We start from the raw sequence: 23,556 nt of genomic DNA, 5'->3' as shown, positions 1-23,556 counted from the left end.
ATTTGGCTTTCTCGGTTCATTCGAATTTCCGAATGTATGTAATGACTGGACTAGTCGTTATTTATAATTTTATTTACACTTGAATTTAACGATTTACGAACCTTTTTCGGATTTGATACGATAATTGGATTCACCGTTTATTGGTACCAGAAATACGAAGTGGTAGGTATATATTATTAATAGAAAACATGAATCATTAAACTCTTTTCCAATTTTTATTGCACTGTTACGCCATACTTATTTTGGAAATATTTTGGACAAAAAAACAGGTGAATGACGGTACACGGTATCTCTTGCGATTTTGATTCGACGCAGGATATGAAACAGTGAAGTCGCATTTGAAAAGTCTCAGCAAAAATGCTCAATACACCACCGCCTCTGTGCATGACGAAATTATAAATATATACGAGGATATCATCAAGATATACAGTGTAGGAAAAGTTATATCAGTACTGTACTGAATGATGAAACAATGGACATTTCTAGAACTGAATATTGTAGATTTACGTTACGTTTTACGTTAGAACTTTTCCTTATTCCTGACCTTACTGGCGAAGGCATCACATCATGCATAATTAACCGTTTGGAAAACAGTGTAACAGATACCTACTGCATTTACTTAGATAATACAGTTGTGTCGGTAAAGGCTCTGATGGCGCTTCAGCCATAAGTGGAAGTTTCAGCGGTGCACAAACTGTAAAAAGAAGAAACGTTTCCACGAGCACTTTACTTGAATTGTAATAATCATTCCATTAATTTGCAAAACTCGGAGCCTATTTAAGGATTTAGCCTTTAGGTACTCAAATTTGTGTCGGGGTTTATGTCCACTACGTTCGACTGTACTGACGGAATCAATCGAAAGTTTGCCAGATTCTTGGCACAAGATATTAATAGCAATGTGAGAAACTCGATGGGTCGAAAGATACAACGATGTGGTGCGTTTTGATGAAATTCTTCTGCCAATAACGCATGCTTTAAAAGCTTTAACTAATTGCTAGTCACGATTCAATGTTAAGATTTTCTCATTAATCTAAACATAGCCTACATTTTGATTATTGTTTTTTTTTTTTTTATAATAATCATTTTTTTGTAAATGCCAGAGAAGTTTAGAGCCAGCACATTGACCTGCATAGTGCAGTCTACTTTTACAGCCCTAAATTTTATAGTGTGTGTGTTTATAGGCCCACTAAACCACTACGACTAAAGCTCTAAGTATCAATAGTATCGCTGCTATCACAATAGTATTGCTTACAGAGAGCTAGCGATACTATCGATAGTATTGGAGAGCTATCGATAGTACTATCGATATCCTGAATAGCTTTCGAGTTCAACTATAGTCAAACTATCGATAGTTCTACAACGCTACACCAGAGCATACTTTACCTCATTGAGGAAGCTGAAAAGATTTTTGAGAAACAGCACTGAACAGTCACGTCTAACTAGATATGCCTTGAAGAGAATCACCGTGACGAACTTATCATCTGCGTCGTCGATTGTCTTTGAATTTGTATTATATTTATGCAAAATGATGTATTATTTTTTTATAATATCCTTATTTCAAAGTAAAAGTTTAGTAATAACTTTTACTTGCAAAAATGAATTCCTGGCTACGGCTAAAAGCTAAACCATTTTGTACCTTTGCGCCTTAAATTAACCTTGGATTTTAATTGACTACGGTCGCTAGCGAGATACAAGAGACATGTCTGTTTGAATGTCAAATAAATCAGATTAAAGATTTAATTATCGAAACATTTGTGAAATTATATTTATTATATATTTCATAAACAACAATTCGAATCGTGAATGAATATTTAAAGAAATAAATAAACTAGTAACGAACAAGGAAAATATATAAAACCCGTCAGATAAAAACATCGTTTATTATTGTAAGAACCTGTATTTTAAAATGTTTATATCATTTTAATATTTTACAAAACACGAGACACAAGTCACAAGTGATACGTCCGTGGCGAGTGAAGGTCGTCTACAAAAGTTTTATTAAAAATGCACTTGTGACTGTGAATTTATAAAATGGGTGTTTTTAAGTACATAACTGTGTTATTTATATTGATTGTGTGTGTACTGTGCAAAAACAGAACGGGTAAGAATATTTTATTCTAGTTTAAATCCTTTGTCTTTTGATTATGTTTATAGCAAGAGTATTAATACGCTTATCACGTTAATAGTCTGCAAAGCGGGGGAAACTATGAAGCTCAGCTTACATAATATTATTATATACTAAAATTTATGTTTATTCTGTTTATTTATTTAAATTATATTTAATTTAGGGTCGGCCTTAACCATCTTGGCTTGCTAGACAAGCATTTGGCGCCGTTTTAGTGTCAAGAGTCTGGTTGATTTTGGGGCGGTTTTAACCAGACTAGAAAACACGGACTATATGTTCCGTACATATCCAGCTTATGTGATCGTTGACCGACTGTAACGATGCACAGTTTTAGGGTGTACAACACGATAGGCAGGAGACTCGAGATCTCGGCGCCCTCCTCAAATTCGGGTCCCAGGCCGTTGCCCCATCGCGTCCACCCTGAAGGCCAGCACTGATTTAATTTAAGTTTTGTGTATATTTTTATTAAGGCGTTACAAAATAAACGTCCTATAATAAATTTATATAATTCAAGATCGATGATTCAGTCTCATTGATTCATACAGGATATTTAAATTTAATTTTCGTATAGTTTTCTATTTAGTCTACTTGTGAAAATGTTCAACTAAGTTTTTGAATATAATTTACGAATTGGTGATTTTTGATTTAATTTAAATCTGTAAAATTACTATCCAAATTTTCTTGGACGATCTTGAATAAGTATAATTTTTTTATATGTGAAAAAGGGTGTCTTCTCCTTTTTGAGTCGTTTAAGTGACTTAACTTTTGGCTGACCTTTAGCTTATGACGTATGTAAGTAATCTTAATTGCTTATCTAATAATGTCTTTTTTTTTTAAATAAATCTTATGGTTATTTCTTTTGTTTGTTAAATGAAAAAAGATTAACTACTAACACTCAAAATTGTTATATTATTTACTAATTTTCGTCCGGGACTACGCCTGAATTTTAGGGATTAGTCGAAGCATGAAAAGTCTATGAGTCCTCTCCCTTTGAGTTTAAATTTGCTTCATACAAATTTTCATCTAATTCAGTTCATCGGTTTTGTCATGAAAGAGCAGACAGACAGGCCGATAAAGTTACTTTCACGCTTATAATATGAGTACATGGTACTTATATATTAACGCCACCGCAGAAAAAAAAGGAGGTTAATTCCTCCTAACGATTTTGGAAAAACAGACCGACAGACATCTTCATATCGATTCTTGAGAAATAATTCTTTTTCTCTGATAACGAGTGAGTTGTGTGCTGTTCTTCACTTCTCTTAGAACCGTTATAACCAATATTTATTTGGCAACACATGATGATAAGTGATCACCACCGCCCATAGACAATGGCGCTGTAAGAAATATTAACCATTCCTTACATCACCAATGCGCCGCCAACCTTGGGAACTAAGATGTTACGCCCCTTGTGCCTGTAGCACTGGCTCACTCACTCTTCAAACCGGTACACAACAATACTGAGTTTGGCGGTAGAATATCTGATGAGTGGGTGGTACCTACCCAGACGGGCGTGCACAAAGCCCTACCACCAAGTGCATTGTCATCAAGCTACCAAACCACAATACTAGATTGGCTCCAGACGAAGCAACTGAAAGGTCAAAAGCATTGACTCCTATCTTTGTAAATCAAAATTGTTTTTGAAATAATGTTTTTCATTATACTGTGTTTTTAGGAACACCATGTAGCGAAGATGACTTAACTGGTGTTTGCAAAAGGATATATCAATGTCCATACGCTGTGAACTTAGTCGACGGTGAAGAAAAGAAAGCTCCTGTAAGTTATTCGGTTGTGTTTGTGTAAGCCCGGCTGGGAACCACCCTCTCGTCACAAAATCAAAATATACTTTGTTCAAGTAGGCTTTTACAAGCACTTTTTAATCGTCATTTAACAAACTGTTTAAAGTAAAGCTACCACCGGTTCGGAATGTAGATTCTATCGAGAAGAACCGGCAAGAAACTCAGTAGTTACTCTCTTTCAATATCTAGAAATACAGTCATGTTAGTTAAATACAATTATATATGTATGTTATGTCTCCTGATTGGAAGTCAACAAGCATTAACTCCACGCTTTTTTATCATCAATATAATCTTGTATCGAATAATATGCCTTCTTTACCAATGTATTTTTTACAATTGACTTGATTCTATGTAAGTTATGTAAAATGTCACATGTTCTACGACCGAGCTGAAATATTTAGTATCGTTGTGTTGTTTGATGGTGAGTCAGAGAGTAAATAAATATAAATAAATAAATATAAATAAATATTGGACAACATCACATACATTACTCTGATCCCTATGTAAGTAGCTAAAGCATTTGTGTTATGGAAATCAGAAGTACCTAACGACGGTACCACATCGAAGGAATCGAATCCGGGACCAAGGAGTGGCGTACCCATGAAAACCGGTGTACACACCACTCGACCTCAGAGTCGTCGTAAGAGAGAGTAAGAGAGTAAACCACAAGTGACATAACATCTTACTTTTCAAGATTGATCACGTGTTAATTTAAGAAATGGTTAATATTTCTTACAGTGGCAATGTATATGGGCCAAGGTGGCCATCAGGTGGTCCAATCAGGTATAAGAAATAAAAAAAGCAATATAAAAGAAAATTACCGAAAAGTAAAGGCGTTTTAATGCCAATTACTGTTGGGCTGCTGTTATTAAGAGCTGAGATGGCCCAGTGGTTAGAACGCGTGCATCTTAACCGATGATTTCGGGTTCAAATCCAGGCAGGGACCACTGAATTTTCATGTGTTTAATTTGTGTTTATAATTTATCTCGTGAATATGATCGGTAAAGGAAAACATCGTGAGGTAATCTGCATGTGTCTAATTTCAACGAAATTCTGCCACATGTGTATTCCACCAACCCGCATTGAAGCATGCAAATTTCCCACTGCTGGGCTAAGGCCTCCTCTCCCTTGGAGGAGAAGGTTTGGAGCATATTCCAACACGTTGCTCCACGCACGCACGCTGGTACTTGCCTGGGTTTTAACCCGAAATCATCGGTTAAGATGCACGCGTTCTAACCACTGGGCCATTTCGGCTTGTATCTCAGTAGTTACTCTATTATTTACATACTGTGATTATTGTGTCCAAATTAAATTGTAGACAATTATTGTGTTTCTATTACCTTCATAAGTCGAAATATTAACCATTCCTTACATCGCCAATGCGCTACCAACATTGGGAACTAAGATGTTACGTCCTCGTGCCTGTAGTTACACTAGCTCGCTCACTTTACAAACTACAACATGACCACTGGACCATTTTCACTCAAATTTGAGATTTGTCCTTGTTTGAGAACCAATAATTCCTACTATTCTGATTTTTGTAAAAGAACGTGATTATTTTCAGACATGTGCGTTCGATGGCATGGTCAGAATTGTATGCTGCCCTTCGCAAAATCTCCTTTACCGGACAGGTGTTTTGAAGGATTACTTCAAGGGATCGAACGATGGAGTCATCAGATCAAAGGATATGGTATTTAGACTTATATTTCTTTGATTGTCACTTTTTGTTGAGTTAGATAAATACTCGACATCAAAATCCTGTAACATTTCTTAACCCTATCATTACGTATTTCAGACCTGCCGTTACGAAGGCAAGCAGCCAGTTCTCTGCTGTCAGAACACACCAGACATACCAGACCCACCAGAACCAAAACAATGTCCTCCACTGTCGCAACCGAAGTTAAAAACTAAAGTTCAACATTTCGCTTGGCAAAGTTAGATTTTTTTTTATTTTTATAATGTAAGTAGGCTAACCAATGGGCCATCAATAGTACACGCTGACTATCTTCTACAGCGATTGGTCCAAGAAATATTAACCATTCCTCACATCGCCAATTCGCCACTAAACTGACTTATATAATATGTCTTTTGTGACTTCAGTCATGCTGGCTCATTGATATTTAGAACCGAAATACAACAATACTAAGTTTTGTTGTTTGCTGGAAGAATATATGATGAGTGGGTGGAATCCACCCAGACAGTCAACAAATGCCATTAAATTAATGATAAAATTGTTATAGTCGTATACGTATAACGTATGAGTGTCTGGCAAGTTACGATAGAGTTCTGTGGTGAGTGACGAGTTCGTTCTTAATACCATTCTGTTACTAATTGGAATTTCAGAATGTGTGAACTACCAACGTTACTTCAACAAATGCGTCTCGATGAATGACCATCCGAACAGTTTCGAAAGAATAAACACTTGCGGTATACCGAATAACAATACAGCGTTCAGAATCTTTGGCGGTACCCCAGCTGTCTCCAGACAATTCCCACATATGGTGAGAGAACTTTAATCTGAATCTAAATATATCGAACGAGAACATGAAACTCAGGCTCGTGACGTCAAAAATCTTAATTTTAAAGCTGGTGCAACTTCATACAATAAAACTATACACTAAAACCTTCTCCGAAACGCGCCATTAATTCTGGTATAAGTTATACGAGAGCATATTGGTTTAGTCGAGTTTTCAGGAAGGCATTACCAAACTAACGTCCCCTCTTTTGTAGATTGAAGATTGTTATGTTTAATCTGTGCATTGTATCATAAGAGAGACAGCCTCCATGTGGCATACCCTCTCAGGCGGTCTCTGAATGTCAGATTTGAACTTTGCTGGTCGTTCTGGTCCCAAATTATTTCAAATTATTCTGAGTAACCTTCCTTTTTGTGATGATGATGCTGTGCAGGTATCATCTTTCTGTCTAAATAGAATTATATTCCATTTTACTCTGTTCAGTTCCACCCATTTTTGGTGCCGGTTCCAAAATAAAATGAAATACATTAAATATAATCTTGAAGTCATCTTATTCATGAATTTTAAGGCTGTTGTCGGCTGTCACAATTCGATCTACACTGACGATGTGGACGTTATTTGGGTCGGAGGAGGATCGCTGATCAGTGAGAAGTTTATCCTAACTGCTGCACACGTTTTGGTGGAAAATTTGCAGTAAGTACAAACAAATATTATAGATTCTATCTGCTTTCACCTTTAAAGTTACATTTATAACCTATCTAACCTGCTTCTCAAAGGGGAGAGGCCTTAGCCCAGCTGTGGGATATTTAAAGGCTGTTACTGTTACGAATATTATATATTTACAATGGCTTCCGGAGTAGATATTTAAATAGCCACACTGTTAAATATATAGTTTTGACCATATCAAAGATATCATGTTAAGGCCATAGACAATTACTATGTTTAATAATAAATTCATTGTATACCTATAACAGTACGAAGAAGTTATTGCGTGGTTTTTACTTCTAGAAGTAAGTTTCCAATGTCTATGATTATAGGTGCCATTGATGTTACCGACGTCTTGGTTATTTATATATTGTCAAACTTTTTTTCCAGCGGCCGCATTCGTTACGCGATGATGGGAACTCTGAACAAAACTGACGTAAAATCAGGCATTCTCTATAATGTCATAAGGATAGTAAACCACAAAGCGTATCAAAAAGGGTCAAAGTTACACGACATAGCGCTCTTGGAACTCAACGAGAGGTGAGGTCGAATCGAAGGTTCTGGAACTTTTACATTACATAAATATATACGAGAGCAGGAAAATCATAGATGTCATGTCGAAAGTTTCAGCCTTCAGTTCTTGGTGGTAGGGCTTTGTTCAAGCCCGTCTGGGTAGGTACCACCCATTCATTCGATATTCTACCGCCAAAAAACAGTACTCTGTATTGTTGTGTTCCAGTTAGCAGGGTGAGTGAGCCAGTGTAATCACAGGCACAAGGGACATAACATCTTAGTTCCCAAGGTTGGTGGCGCATAGGTGATGTAAGGAATGGTTAATATTTCTTACAGCGCCTTTGTCTATGGGCGGTGGCCCATATGCTCGTCCACCAACCAAAGCCATAAAAAAAAATACATGACGACGTTTATTTCCGTAGCTGTAAAAATGACTAAACCTATATGCATAAAACTTATACCAGAAGCTGCAGCTCCTTTCTGTTGGTGAAGTTCTTCTAATAGGATATTCTAAAACCTTCTCTTCACCGGTAGCTTGGAATATTTCTTATGAAAATTAAGATTACGCGGAATAAACAGACGGACAAAATAAAAATAATGAATGTTTTTTTATTAAATAATGTTTTTTTTTAATACGTATATATTATTAATTTTGTTCTGTCAGGGTGAAGTTCAACGAATTCATTCGGCCAGCTTGCTTGCCAGTGCCTGGACGGGAGCTGGAACAAGGGTTGAGCATAGCGGGATGGGGAGAAACAGACGACAGGGGGAAAGGATCAGAACTCCTGCTTACCGTAAGATAAAAGATAATAAGTAAAAGAAAAGAAGGTTAAGTCTCCTCGGTGGTAAGACCCACTCGTATGCCAGCCGTCATGGCCCTTTCTCAGTTCATCATCTCCAGAGCCATTCTAGGGAGCATCCCTTGTGCGTGCCTATATTTAATTAGAGATTTTCCTTAAAATATCAAATTCGATGTTTCTTTACCTGGTGACTATATTTTTAATAATTTTCCAGGCAAGTGTTAATGAGGTTAGACACATTTGCGAAAACAGATTCGACAGCGGCACTTTTACACCGGAGACTATGATATGCGCTTCAGGGGACGTTGGAACAAAGTCAAGTGACGCCTGCAAGGTAAAAACGGCGGATTTGTAAACTTTAGTGTGCATTTGACCTACATACACATACATACACATACATACATTAGCAGCCTGTAAATTTCCCACTACTGGGCCAAGGCTTCCTCTCCCTTTGAGAAGAAGGTTTAACCTAATTCAAGGTTATCTATTGTAATAAGCCAATGTTGTGGTAATATAAATGATACCTGGTGGTAGTGGCTTTGTGCAAGTTCTTCTGAATCGTCGGATACTCCATCGCCAAAGTAATATTGTTTTCTAATTTGAACGAACCACAGTAACCACAAACACGAGGGACCTAACTTAGTTCTCTGGGTTGGTGGAGTATTGGTTATATGAGGAATGGTTAATATTTCCCACAGTGCCATACACATTTTTGACCAAATAACATCAGGTTGACCATTGTCCTGTCTGTAATTAATAGAATTTTCTCCCTGATAAGATAAGTTTGCCTACCAATAAACTGATGTTATTTTCGTTATTTTTCAGGGTGACAGTGGAGGTCCTTTGATGGCCAAATTCACAAATCTAAACTGCTCGTACTCGATAGAGGGCGTTGTCTCGTATGGACCACGGTGTGGACAAAGCGTCGGCGTGTACACTCGTGTGTCGTACTATTTAGACTGGATAGTAGAAAATGTCTGGCCAGAGGAATACCGGGCTTATCAAGAGATGAATAAAAATAAATAATCAAAATTAATTTATAGTTTTATTCTTAGACTAGCTGGTGCCCTCTACGATTCGTGTGATTTTAAGCCTCAAAAGTGGGAGTATTTTATGGATGACATATCTGTGTATCTTTGAGTCGTGGCATTTTAGTTTCCAATAATTATTTGTCTAAATTTATAATGTATATTACACGATATTACACGTAGTGTCGTCGGGGATTAAAGCATAGATTTTTTTACAGTTGCGAACACGCGACAGAGCCACATAAAGCCAGGCTAGCTTTTGTAAACTGGACTCGCTTAAAAGTAAACGATTTTTTTTTTTGGAATGAGAAGTAATTGGTGCATAAACATAAAATCATCTTATATACTTATAGTATATTTATTTTCAAACACAAAGGGATGATGTAACACCACTGGAGCTCTTTAAAAAGATTTTAACCTCATCGGCCCTGGTTCCATAACATCAAAATACCATACTACAGTATAAATCAGTGAAAACCGCATCCAAATCGGTTAAGCCGATTCCGAGATTAGCGGTAACAAACGAGAAAAAAAATCTAAAAATCATATGAATGTTATCTATGGCGTTAATAGATACCCCCAGTAATATTTTTTGACTCTCGACGCAAAAAGAGAGGGTATATTTGTTTAACGTGTTTGTGTATCTGTGTATTTGTCTGTGGTATCCCAGCTCCCATACGTATCATTTAAATTACATTAGCAGCCTGTAAATTTCCCACTGCTGGGCTAAGGCCTCCTCTCCCTTTGAGGAGAAGGTTTAGAGCATATTCCACCATGCACATGTGGCAGAATTTCGTTGAAATTAGACACATACAGGTTTCGTCACGATGTTTTCCTTCACCGCCGAGCACGTGCTTGCCTAATTGAATAAAGTATATTTTGATTTGATTTGATTTGAATAAGACTACCGGTTTCACTTCCGGTTAGGGTCATAATGTTTTTTGTAGGATTTGCGTATCGTACTAAAATTGGAATACACGTTTTGACGGCCTGATTTGATAATAAAATTACTCAAGAAATCGTGAACACCGTCAAATTTACGATTACAATGAGTGACAATCGATATGAACATTTTACTCAAAGATCTATTTTTTTTATATTAACTGCGTGTATATCCAATATATTATTACAATTATTTCAGCGAATTATTAAATAATAAAAAAAATCAAAACATACTAGGCTAAGTAGGCTTGTACAAGCACTTTTGAATCGTCATTTAACAAATGTACATTAAGTGAAGCAACCAACCTTCGTAATGTAGATTCTACTGAGAAGAACCGCCAAGAAACTCGGTAATTGCTCTTTTTCAATGTTTAAAATACAAAGTTATGTTAGCTAAATACAACCAGAGCCGTCTCAAGCTGTTCTGGGGCCCTTGGGCACCCATGAATTTGGGGCCCTTTTGCTAGATATTTTTTGGTTTAATTTAGGTAAATTGTTGGTCCTGCGGGGCCCTCTCAGGACGTGCCCCATGCGCCCCATATGGTAAAGACGGTAATGAATACAACGACATATAGTATATAATAATTATGTAAGTAAGTAAGTTATATAAATGAGGTTAAGGTCAATGCGCTCACAAATAAATCACATCAATAGTCATCACTGACCAGCAGCTTTGTGATTGGTAAGTTTGAATCGGATCAAACAACTAACGTAAACATTGCATTTCTGGATCCGAAACGAAGTTACAAAATGAGATGCGTATGGCATTAGGTCAACGTATAATATATTCATTCCAATGAACTCAATCACAATAACTCTTTTGGAGGGGGGGGGGGGGTAAGTATCTAATCTGCTGATTCGAGCTGATGCTGCGGCACCGGTTAGTATAACATTATTGTTGTTATATCATTGCAATTACATATAACTCATTAAAGCAATATGTGAAAGAATCGATTCATCAAATAACTTCCTACTTGGTAGGGCTTTGTTGCAAACCCGACTGGGTAGCTACCACACACTCATTAGATATTCTACCGCCAAACAGCAGTACTTGGTATCGTTGTGTTCCGGTTTGAAGAGTGAGTTAGCCTGTTCAACTACAGACACAATAGACATAACATCTCATTCCCAACGTTGGTGGCGTATTGGTGAAATAATATCTCTAATAACGCCAATCTATGGGCGGTGGTGACCACTTAAAATCAGGTGGACCATTTGCCGGTTCAACTAAGTGAAATCCCCCCCTTTTACGTCATTATTCTCGCGCTGAAAAAATGCTATCTGACGTCGTCTTACATGAGATTGTCATGATCTTGGATGATTATGTTTGATTTTGTAGATCTTGGAATTCTTTCGTATACACATTACGGTATTTAAGGTAAGACATTTAATGTTAAATATTCTGGGTCTCCATTAAGAACGGGTGCAAAAGGAACAATTTTAGGTCCTTTTCTTTATTCTGTATTTATATTGGACCTTTCTATGATCAAATCATCAGTTGGTTATGTAATATCTGCTGACGATACTTATTTTTTTTAGTAAAGAAAAACAAGCAACAATATAAAAAAAAAAAACATACTTAATGATGGTGTAAATAATTACACAAGTAAATGAATTTAAATTTGGTATAAAATAAGAATATGTATTTTTTTTAATCTATTTATTTTTATTTATCTCTTGATAAGCCCGGTATTCCTCTGGCCAGACATTTTCTACTATCCAGTCTAAATAGTACGACACACGAGTGTACACGCCGACGCTTTGTCCACACCGTGGTCCATACGAGACAACGCCCTCTATCGAGTACGAGCAGTTTAGATTTGTGAATTTCGCCATCAAAGGACCTCCACTGTCACCCTGAAAAGTAACGAAAATAGCATCTGTTTATTGGTAGGCAAACTTATCTTATTAGGGAGAAAATTCTATTGATTACAGACAGGACAATGGTCAACCTGATGTTATTTGGTCAAAAATGTGTATGGCACTGTGGGAAATATTAACCATTCCTCATATAACCAATACTCCACCAACCCAGAGAACTAAGTTAGGTCCCTCGTAATTGTGGTTACTGTGGTTCGTTCAAATTAGAAAACAATATTACTTTGGCGATGGAGTATCCGACGATTCAGAAGAACTTGCACAAAGCCACTACCACCAGGTATCATTTATATTACCACAACATTGGCTTATTACAATAGATAACCTTGAATTAGGTTAAACCTTCTCCTCAAAGGGAGAGGAAGCCTTGGCCCAGTAGTGGGAAATTTACAGGCTGCTAATGTATGTATGTGTATGTATGTGTATGTAGGTCAAATGCACACTAAAGTTTACAAATCCGCCGTTTTTACCTTGCAGGCGTCACTTGACTTTGTTCCAACGTCCCCTGAAGCGCATATCATAGTCTCCGGTGTAAAAGTGCCGCTGTCGAATCTGTTTTCGCAAATGTGTCTAACCTCATTAACAGTTGCCTGGAAAATTATTAAAAATATAGTCACCAGGTAAAGAAACATCGAATTTGATATTTTAAGGAAAATCTCTAATTAAATATAGGCACGCACAAGGGATGCTCCCTAGAATGGCTCTGGAGATGATGAACTGAGAAAGGGCCATGACGGCTGGCATACGAGTGGGTCTTACCACCGAGGAGACTTAACCTTCTTTTCTTTTACTTATTATCTTTTATCTTACGGTAAGCAGGAGTTCTGATCCTTTCCCCCTGTCGTCTGTTTCTCCCCATCCCGCTATGCTCAACCCTTGTTCCAGCTCCCGTCCAGGCACTGGCAAGCAAGCTGGCCGAATGAATTCGTTGAACTTCACCCTGACAGAACAAAATTAATAATATATACGTATTAAAAAAAAACATTATTTAATAAAAAAACATTCATTATTTTTATTTTGTCCGTCTGTTTATTCCGCGTAATCTTAATTTTCATAAGAAATATTCCAAGCTACCGGTGAAGAGAAGGTTTTAGAATATCCTATTAGAAGAACTTCACCAACAGAAAGGAGCTGCAGCTTCTGGTATAAGTTTTATGAATATAGGTTTAGTAGTTTTAACAGTGACGGAAATAAACGTCATCATGTCATCATGTATGGATAAGACTGAGGCTTTCGACATGACAACTATGATCTTCCTGCTCTCGTATATTAAAATATGTAATGTAAAAGTTCCAGAACCTTCGATTCGATCTCACCTCTCGTTGAGTTCCAAGAGTGCTATGTCGTGTAACTTTGCCCCTTTTTGATACGCTTTGTGGTTTATTATCCTTACGACATTATAGAGAATGCCTGATTTTTTGTCAGTTTTGTTCAGAGTTCCCATCATCGCGTAACGAATGCGGCCGCTGGAAAAAAGTTTGACAATATATAAATAACCAAGATAAGCAAGTACTGTAATGCAAGTGGAGTTTTTACGTGCTTCAGGAAATCTTCGTGAGGAAACCTGTATGTGTGAAATGAAATTCTGACATCCAACAGTATTGGAGCAGCGTGTTTTAATGAGCTCCTAGCCTACTTTTAACGCATCTAAGACAGCCGGCTGTGACTTGTGGCTATGTACCTATTGAAATTATTTCACAAATGGTAATTATCCAGAAGAAATTCGGATGATCAAGTACAGCTCATACGTGAAATATATTACATATTTATAGTAATTTATTTTTTTTAAAATACTGCGTTATTTGGCCAGTTGATGATATTCGATCATCTTCAGCCAAAGACTGGCACTGCAAAAATGGCTTCCAATGGCAAAGAGAACTGTGATATCACAACCACTAGAAGTCGGTAACATCAAATGCTCTTACACTCATAAACAATGGAAAGGCACTCATGGAAGTATAAACCACTTCACCCCACAAAAGCTTCTTCGCACTGTTTGGTTATGCCAATAAAATTATGGGATTAATTATACAAATATATAGATTAAATCGTGCCTTAATTTGTCTTAAGTTATCGTCAATGCGCCATCAATTTTGGAAACTAAAATATTTCCCTTGCGCCTGTAGTTACACTGACTAATTATCCCTTCAAACAGGAACACAAAAACACGGTATTGTTGTTCAACTGTAGAATATATCATTAGGAACAAGGTGAGCATATCCGGATGTGGGAAACGTATGAAAGAATAGGAAGTCCTGCTTACCGTACGACGAAAATTGATAAGTTTTCGTCAAATGAATAAAGAATTAAGAATGGTTAGAATATCCGAACCGAAGATGAAATTAAGCAAAAATTGAGAAAAGTTTAAATTATAAATTTAAATAAAATCCCACTTCAACAATACCCAGATGGGCTGTCAAATAACCTTTTATTAAGTGATAATAATCCTACATTATGTGATATTCATTTTATATAAAGGAACTGGAAACCAAAATTTTAGTTTGTACTTACTGCAAATTTTCCGCCAAAACGTGCGCAGCAGTTAGGATAAACTTCTCACTGATCAGCGATCCTCCTCCGACCCAAATAATGTCCACACCTTCGGTGTAGATCGGATTGCGACAGCCGACAACAGCCTTAAAATTTATAATTAGGTCATTTCAAGATTATATTTAATATATTTACTACAGCGATGTGCACTTTTTTATTTTTGTACCAGCACCAAAAATAAAATGGAATATAATTATATTTAGACAGCATCATCATCACAAAAAGGAACGTTACTCAGAATAATTTGAAATAATTGGGGACCAGAACGACAAATCTGACATTCAGAGACCGCCTGAGAGGGTATCCCACATGGAGGCTGTCTCTCTTATGATACAATGAACAGATTAAACATAACAATCTTCAATCTCTAAATGAGGGGACGTCAGTTTGGTAATGACTTCCTGAAAACTCGACTAAACCAATATACTATACCAGAATTAATGGCGCGTTCCGGAGAAGGTTTTAGTGTATACTTGTATTGTATAAAGTTTTTAAAATTAAGATTTTTCACGTCACGATCTTGAGTTTCATGGTCTCGTTCGATATATTTAGATTCAGATTAAAGTTCTCTCACCATATGTGGGAATTGTCTGGGGACAGCTGGGGTACCGCCAAAGATTCTGAACGCTGTATTGTTATTCGGTATACCGCAAGTGTTTATTCTTTCGAAACTGTTCGGATGGTCATTCATCGAGACGCATTTGTTGAAGTAACGTTGGTAGTTCACACATTCTGAAATTCCAATTAGTAACAGAATGGTATTAAGAACGAACTCGTCGCTCACCACAGAACTCGATCGTAGCTTGCCAGACACTCATACGTCATTGACTATAACAATTATATCTTTAATTTTATTGCCTTTGTTGACAATCTGGGTGGGTTCCACCCACTTACCACATATTCTTCCAGCAAACAACAATACTTAGTATTGTATTTCGGTTCAAAATATAAGTGAGCCAGTGTAACTAAGCCACAAAGAATTTATTTATTTATTTACCAAATTTGGTGGCGCATTAGCGGTGTAAAGGATGGTTAATATTTCTTACCGTACCAATCGCCGTAGACAATAGTGAGCATTTACGATCAGGTGGCCCTATGGCCGACAAGCCCACAATTCATACATTAAAAATTGAAAAAAAAATCTAACTTTGCCAAGCAAAATGTTGAACTTTAGTTTTTAACTGCGGTTGCGGCAGTGGAGGACATTCTTTTGGTTCTGGTAGGTCTGGGATGTCTGGTGTGTTCTGACAACAGAGGACTGGCTGCTTGCCTTCGTAACGGCAGGTCTGAAACACGTAATAATAGAGTTCATAAATGTTACAAAATTTTGATGTCAAGTATTTATCTAACTCAACAAAAAGTGACCATTAAAGAAATATAAGTCCAATTACCATATCTTTTGATCTGATGACTCCATCGTTGGGTCTCTTGAAGTCCTCGAAAACATCTTGGTGGTAACGGCGATTTTGCGAAGGGCAGCATACAATTCTGATATTACCATCAAACCCACATGTCTGAAAATATTAACGTTCTTCTTTCAAGCATGTTCTTCTTGTCTGACTAGCATTGTCATGGCGGTTGGATAGTTTGGTTGCAATTGGTCTTTCACCACCACAAACTACACCTAACCAAAAACCTAAACCACTTAAATGAATTTGATGGAAGCAGGCTTGAACTCCAAAGAAGTACATCGACTACATGTTTATGTCTAATACCTAACGGACAACACTTAAAAAATGAGGGAACCGCGAGCAACAACTAGTATTAAAATGGGCCAACTGTCACTGTGATCAGTCAAACGGTTTCGAAGCTTTTTAACCGAAAACAGACACTTCAACACCTATTTTTATAGACGTGTTCGTTTAATGTCTGAATTCCAAACATAATCATTCTAATTCAACGGGGAAATGCTGCTAGCATTCTTGCCATCGTTCCACGGAATCATGGTTTGTAGAGTAGAGAACTATTTTTTTATTTTTATTTGCATAATTTTTAGGTAATGTAAATAAATATTGACACGATTAAAACAAAACAGTATTCCTTATTCAAGCCCTAGCGAACAGCACTGAATTACCATGTGCTTAATTTGTGTTCATCTCGTGTTCGGCGAAGAAAAACTTCGTGGAAAACCTGCATGTGTCTGCCAACAATGAAGTTCTGCCAATTGTGTATCGACCCGCATTGGAACAGCGTGGTGGAATTATTCTGCCTCGAACAATTGGCAAGAAACTCAGTAGTTGTTCTTTTCTACCAGTTCTGTTACAAGGTTAATGTCATTATACTACAACTAACTGAAACCCGCGGCCTTTATATCCCTAAGAGATAACATATATCATCGCGAACTTTTTTTGAAGACCTTTTTAAGGTGTACAATACTGTACTACATTATTTTGATTTATCTCTTAGGGTTTATTTACGACATCACTTTAGTAACCCCTCATTATCAGTGTTCCTCTACAGTATTTTGCACGTATTATACATATAAAGCTCTTTCTTCTTCCTCTATCTATTAAAATGCTTTAATATAGCTTTAATGATCTAAGCATACACAATGACAGACAGACAGCGAGAAGCGACTTTGTTTTATACTATGTAGTTATAATATTCGCGAAAGGTTATGGTCACGACCTCGTCACTAACTAACCGATAAAGAAAAGCAAGATTAAAAAAAAGACCCGATAAAGAAAGAAAAGAAGAAAAATAATATCCCGGTGAGTTTCTTTAACCGGTTCTTCTCAGGTCCGAGGTGCTAAATTCCGAACCGGTGGTAGATTTTTGACTATCAATAAGCAAGTGTAAACACTTCTATATTGAATAAAGATTTTTGACTTTGACTTTGATTATTCTAGAAGCGAATACCGTGAATCAGTAAGAAAACGTGGAAAACAGTCAGGAATTCGGAAGTCGCCGTTTTTTGTTTTTGCAATCTTTTTTATTATCGGTTGGATTGTCATGTCGAATAAAACGATATTTTCCTTCAACGCCGATCAATAACCCAATTATAAGCAAAGATATGTTAGCTCGGGAACAACCCACTATCGGCGTTTACGGTTCACGTTTGCTAACGGAGCCAGCTCCGCAATTGAGCGTAATAACAGCTTTTCCTTAACTGAATCATTTATTGAATAATTTGTCCGCACCAGGAAAAAAGGGTTCAGTAAATTGCTCCGATCTTTTTAATTAAGATGTCGATAATTTGTAAGGAATTGGGCCTTAACGAACTCCGTGGACGAGTAGTGTGTACACCGGTTTTCATGGGTGCGCCACTCCGAGGTCTCGGGTTCGATTCCCGGCTGAGTCGATGTAGAAAAAGTTCATTAGTTTTCTGTGTTTGTCTGGGTGTTTGTGGTACCGTCGTTACGTCTGATTTTCCATAACACAAGTGCTTTAGCTACTCACATTGGGATCAGAGTAATTATGTGATGTTGTCCAATATTTATTTATTATTTATTTAAATTAAAAAAATATAGTTGTTCGATTCTACACATTTTTTTAACCGTATAGCTCCTCTTCCTCTCAATGCTTCAACCAGGGGTGGATTTGATACCTCGACTGTCATAAGCCTATGGAAGATCCCTACCCTTACCACCTAAAACTGAAGTATTTGTTTACATAAGAATTATTATTATTAGTAGTAGTGCAAAAAGCTTCATTAAAATAATAACACCTCGCCTTATTGCCTCCACTGGTGACAGGAGGGCTGGTTAGTTTGCCCAGAGGATCGGAATTGCGATTCAACGGGGAAATGCTGCCAGCATTCTTGCCACCATTCCACGCGGTCAAGATTTATACAGTAACTACCACACTTAAGTGGGCGGGGCACATTGCTCGAAGAACCGACGGCCGATGGGGCCGTTGAGTTCTCGAGGCGACCATGGACCGGAAGACACAGCGTGGGTAGGGTGGTCCGAGGACCTGGTAAAGGTCGCGGGAAGCCGCTGCTTGCGAGCTGCACAAGACCTGTCGTTGTGGCGATCTTTGGGGGAGGCCTATGTCCAGCAGTGGACGTCCTTTGGCTGACATGAATGATGAATGAATGAACCTAAAACTTAATAATTGGAATTTTTACACGAGTCTGTTTATGTAAACCATTTTAGTTTATGAACGGTACCTAGACAGCTTTGAAAATTTGTAACTCAATTTGTGCTCGGCGGTGAAGGAAAACCTGCATGTGTTGAATTGAAATGAAATTCTTCCATCTATAACCAACCACATTGGAACAGCGTGGTAGAATAAGCTCCAAATCTTCTACGAAAATGTAGAGGAAGCTTAGGCCTTAGAGTCTCTTACTTTACCTACATTTGCGATTTGCACAGAGACCTATTAGTAACTTACGGGCGGTTTCTCGTCTTCATTGACCAAGTAGAGGGCGTATGGGCATTCATAGATCCTTTTGCAAATACCGGTCATGTCATCTGTCCGGCACGGAGTACCTGAAAATTGATATAAATTGTATGATAAGTTAGCTGACCCGACAATGATCTCTCTTAACTGTGAACATTGAAATAAAAAATATCCAAAGACATTAACATTAACAGCCTGTAAATTTAGCACTGCTGCGCTAAGGCCTCCTCTCCATTTGAGGAGGTTTGGTACATATTCATTTTGCATGCTCCAATGCGGGTTGTCGGATATATATTTGGCAGAATTTCGTTGATATTAGACATATGTAGGTTACCTCATGATGTTTTCCTTCACGCACGAGATGAATTATAAACACAGGCACATGAAAATTCAGTCGTGCTGGGTTTGAACCCGTAATCATCGGTTAAGTTGCACGCGTTCTAACCACTGGGCCATTTCGGCTCTCTCTAAAAACATATTATTTATTAATCTAAAAAACTCCAAACCTTCTCCTCAAAGGGAGAGGAGGCCTTAGCCCAACAGTGGGAAATTTACAGGCTGTTAATGTAATGTAATGTAATAATAAAGATTGTCGTAGAACAATGATTGAACTTACAATATAACATATTAAATTATGAATACAAAAATAAATCGGATAGGTTTGGTTAAATGTTCTATATATCAACTGATATTCACTGCAAAGTTAGACCAAAAAGTGATGCGTACAATTGTAAGGAGCATGTTACGGTTCACAATCTCGCGGGTCAGATAATAATTTGACTGTATGTACAGTTTTACATTGACACACACGTGTCATACGCTAAAGATCAACCAAAAGTTGAACCACTTAAATTACTAATCAAAAACAAGACTACAACACTCAAAATATTATACTTTTGAATCGTAATTTGACAGAATTAAATCACTACTTAGTATAAAACAAAGTCGCTTCCCGCTGTCTGTCTGTCCCTTTGTAAACTTAGATCTTTAAAACTACGCAACGGATTTTGATGCGGTTTTTTTAATAGATAGATTGATTCAATAGGAAGCTTTATATGTATAATAAATGCAAAATATAGTAGATAATTACTGATAATTTAAGAGGTTTCTAAAGTGATATCGTAAATAAACATAATTTTTCACGCTTGCAAACGCTGGCTAAATCCTACGAGATAGATGAAAATAATGTACTACAGTATTGTACACCTTACAAAAGTCCGCTATGGTATATGTCTATCTCTTAGGGATAATCCACAGTAACTATTTTTTATCCTTTACTTTTTACGAGAAATAATTGCTTATTTACGAAGTGATTCTAAGCAATACAGCACTAATCCTTATCCAATTAAGTGTCTTAAATATATTGTGTATTTAATATAGATCAAAACAGCCCTTTACTTTTAAATTACATTAATTTAAATTGATATTTTCGAAGATATCACAGATTTAAAACGCAGGGACATAGCGGTTTGTATTGTCTAATGACAAAAAATCTATGAACGTATATAAAAATTCTGTTTATTTAGTATCAGCATTGAACCCGCGCGAAGCTGGGGCGCGTCGCTAGTTCAACATAGAATCACCGACTCGGAAAAGAAAGTATTCAACGAGAAACTTGTTAAACATTTTCACAAATGGACTAAACTGTACTAACATTATAAATACGAAAGTTTTAATCTGTCTGTTACGTCTTCACGCTTAAAACGCTGAACCGATTTAGATAAAATTTCGTGTGGAGATAGTTTGAGGCCCGGGAAAGGACATGGACTACTTTTTCTTCCTCGAAGGGGTAAAATGAAGGTGGTATTTTGTGTGTCATACTAAACAAATATCAATTAAACTTTAAGCCACTGCTTTAAGGAGTATTGTCGTGGGGAGACATCCCAGGACGCCAAATTTGACGAGGGCGCCGAGATGTTAAGTGTCCTGTCTCCCGTGCTGCATACCCTCAATACTGTGCCCTATGCACTGCTACAGTTGTTCCTTGATCACACTAAATTTACGCTCGCTATGTACGAAAGAAATAGTCCGTGATTTCTACCAGGGCTCAGGAAAGGTAGAAAAACTCATGGAACTAACCAGACCCTTGGCTTTAAAATGGCGTCTAAATGGTTAAGGCCGGCCTTGAATGCAATATATTTTAAATACAGAATATTAAACGCATTTCGGAGAAAGTTTTAGTATATAATATTGTTATATACTTTATAATAGTATACAATTTCCCCCGCTTTGCAGACGGCAGATAAACGTCCCCACTCTTGTTGTAAGATAATCATGAGATAAAGGATTTAAACTAGAATAAAATGATCTTACCGGTTATGTTTTTGCACAGTACACACTCAATCAATATAAATAACACAGTTATGTACTTAAAAACACCCATTTCATATATTCACAGTCACAAGTGCATTTTTAATGAAACTTTTGTAGACGACCTTCACTCGCCACGGACGAATCACTTGTGTCTTGTGTTCTGTTAAATATCAATGATAAAAACATTTTAAAATACATATATACGTTTGGAAATATAAATGAACTGATAAGACTGATTGGGTAAATTGTAGGGAGGGATTAGAAAAGCTTAACTAAATATTGTCGAACTGGATTTCCAATGCGCGTCGCCGCCATCTTGAAAAAGTGTTGTATTTTGTTTTTTTTTGCGATAACTCGGCCGACATGTGCGTCGTGATACGAGAATCACGATAACATATTTAACCTACCGTTGATGGTTATTGAGATATTGAGGATGTAAAAGCGTGAAAAACGAACTCACATTCGTATTCATAATATTACTTAAGATGATTTGCTCGTTAACATAAAGTTTTGTACATAATCCAAAGATAAACAGTTATGACACACCCAGTAGAGTCTCAAGCATAACAAGCACTCGGATGTAAGCAGTGTTCTGATGATTTACACCCTAAAAATACCTTCTATCCAAGACCAGACCATCATGAGGCGAGGGGCCAATTGCGCTCTATTACTCGGTCCTTGATACATCCAGGAATACCAACTACTAGATTAAAAATAGTTACCAACCACCTATAATATATTCTGCACAGGCAGTAGTACTCAGTATTGTTGTGTTACGGTTTGAAGTGTCCGTGAGCCAGTATAACTTCAGGCACAAGGGACATAACATCTTATTTCTCGAGGGTGGTGGTGGTTGGAGGTGTAAGAAATAATTAGTTACAGCGCCAATATTTATATATACAGGGTTATTGGTAATTCGACGTATTCCCGTTAGGAGGTGATAGGGGTGACTATTTGCGCTAATTTTAAGCCCCCTATGCATACTACAAAAAATAACCATTTTTGAGTTATCGCGTTTTTTAGTTTTTTTCAAAATAAGTCATAAATTCAACTTTAAAAATTTATTTAAAAAAAAATGTATCAATTAAAATCTATTTCATTCTTCTGATTTATAAAAATAAATAAAAATAATTTCAATATTTTTTTGATATTTTTTCCACAAAAATGCCTTAGAAACTAAAAAAATCGTTATGAAACTTGCCCTGCAGATTCTTTTAAAAACATAACCGTTTTCTTAGCTTTCCAAAAATGTATAACAACTACGAACTTATTTTAAAGCAATCGAAATAAAATTACCACAAAAGACGCTTGTGGAAATTCGTATTCGTAGACTATTTTAATATTGAAAACACTGGTTGTGTTTAATTATTTTTATAAATCAGAAGAAAAAAATAGATTTTAATTGATATTTTTTTTTAAATGAATTTTTAAAGTTGAATTTTTGACTTATTTTGAAAAATAAACTAAAAAACGCGATAACTCAAAAATGTTTAACTTTTGTATCACGCATATGGTTGCTAAAATTATCGCAAAATAGTCACCCCTATTACCTCCTAACGGAAATACGTCGAATTACCAATAACCCTGTATATATATTATGTTATAGGGTGCAATCGAGCAGGAAGCTCACCCGATGGAAAGTGACTACCACCGCCCATGGACATCAGCAGCACCGGGGGCTTGCAGGTGCGTTGCCGGCCTTTAAGGAATGAGTACGCTCTTTTCTTGAAGGTTCCCAAGTCGTATCGGTTCGGAAAAACCGCCAGGGAAAGCTGGTTCCACAGAGTGGTTGTGCGAGGCAGAAAATGCCTAATTATGGCTGGTGGTGACTGCTTACTATCAGCTGATGCAGTATCATCAATCACATCCAACTTCTAGAGTCTGACCGGTACTTGCCCGGGTAGGCCAGGGCAAATCAGGTGTCTACCTATTTCGATTTCAAATCGCCCAATAAATTTAAATGGTGATGTCCGTAATTAGTAATCCTAATATTAACTGAATCAGTAAATCTTTGTTAAAAATTATATACAAATGTTAAGTATATATGCTTGACGGTTCTTCTTGGTAGAATCAACATTCCGAACC

At 36.9% G+C, this 23,556-nt stretch overlaps 2 protein-coding genes across 2 annotated transcripts; one reads left to right on the top strand and one right to left on the bottom strand.

The window, feature by feature from the left end:
* Positions 1-1,927: 1,927 nt before the first annotated feature.
* On the top strand, positions 1,928-9,452 carry LOC125074695 (phenoloxidase-activating factor 1-like). Its single transcript, XM_047686091.1, has 10 exons — positions 1,928-2,101; positions 3,801-3,901; positions 5,489-5,614; positions 5,720-5,858; positions 6,268-6,425; positions 6,967-7,091; positions 7,494-7,643; positions 8,281-8,410; positions 8,631-8,750; positions 9,242-9,452. The coding sequence occupies exons 1-10, from the start codon at positions 2,032-2,034 to the stop codon at positions 9,440-9,442; spliced, it is 1,320 nt and encodes a 439-aa protein (XP_047542047.1). The 5' UTR covers positions 1,928-2,031; the 3' UTR covers positions 9,443-9,452.
* Positions 9,453-12,035: 2,583 nt separating this feature from the next.
* Positions 12,036-21,562, bottom strand: LOC125074697 (venom serine protease Bi-VSP-like). The gene is made up of 10 exons (XM_047686094.1): positions 21,472-21,562; positions 19,150-19,247; positions 16,206-16,328; positions 15,962-16,100; positions 15,389-15,546; positions 14,776-14,900; positions 13,581-13,730; positions 13,075-13,204; positions 12,735-12,854; positions 12,036-12,243 (listed from the first exon to the last, which is right to left on the bottom strand). The coding sequence occupies exons 1-10, from the start codon at positions 21,539-21,541 to the stop codon at positions 12,043-12,045; spliced, it is 1,314 nt and encodes a 437-aa protein (XP_047542050.1). The 5' UTR covers positions 21,542-21,562; the 3' UTR covers positions 12,036-12,042.
* Positions 21,563-23,556: the final 1,994 nt, after the last annotated feature.

This window comes from Vanessa atalanta, chromosome 28, assembly GCF_905147765.1.
Source record: "Vanessa atalanta chromosome 28, ilVanAtal1.2, whole genome shotgun sequence".
Taxonomy (NCBI): domain Eukaryota; kingdom Metazoa; phylum Arthropoda; class Insecta; order Lepidoptera; family Nymphalidae; genus Vanessa; species Vanessa atalanta.
The sequence above is the reverse complement of the archived record's forward strand: the minus strand, read 5'-3'. Positions and strand labels throughout refer to the sequence as shown.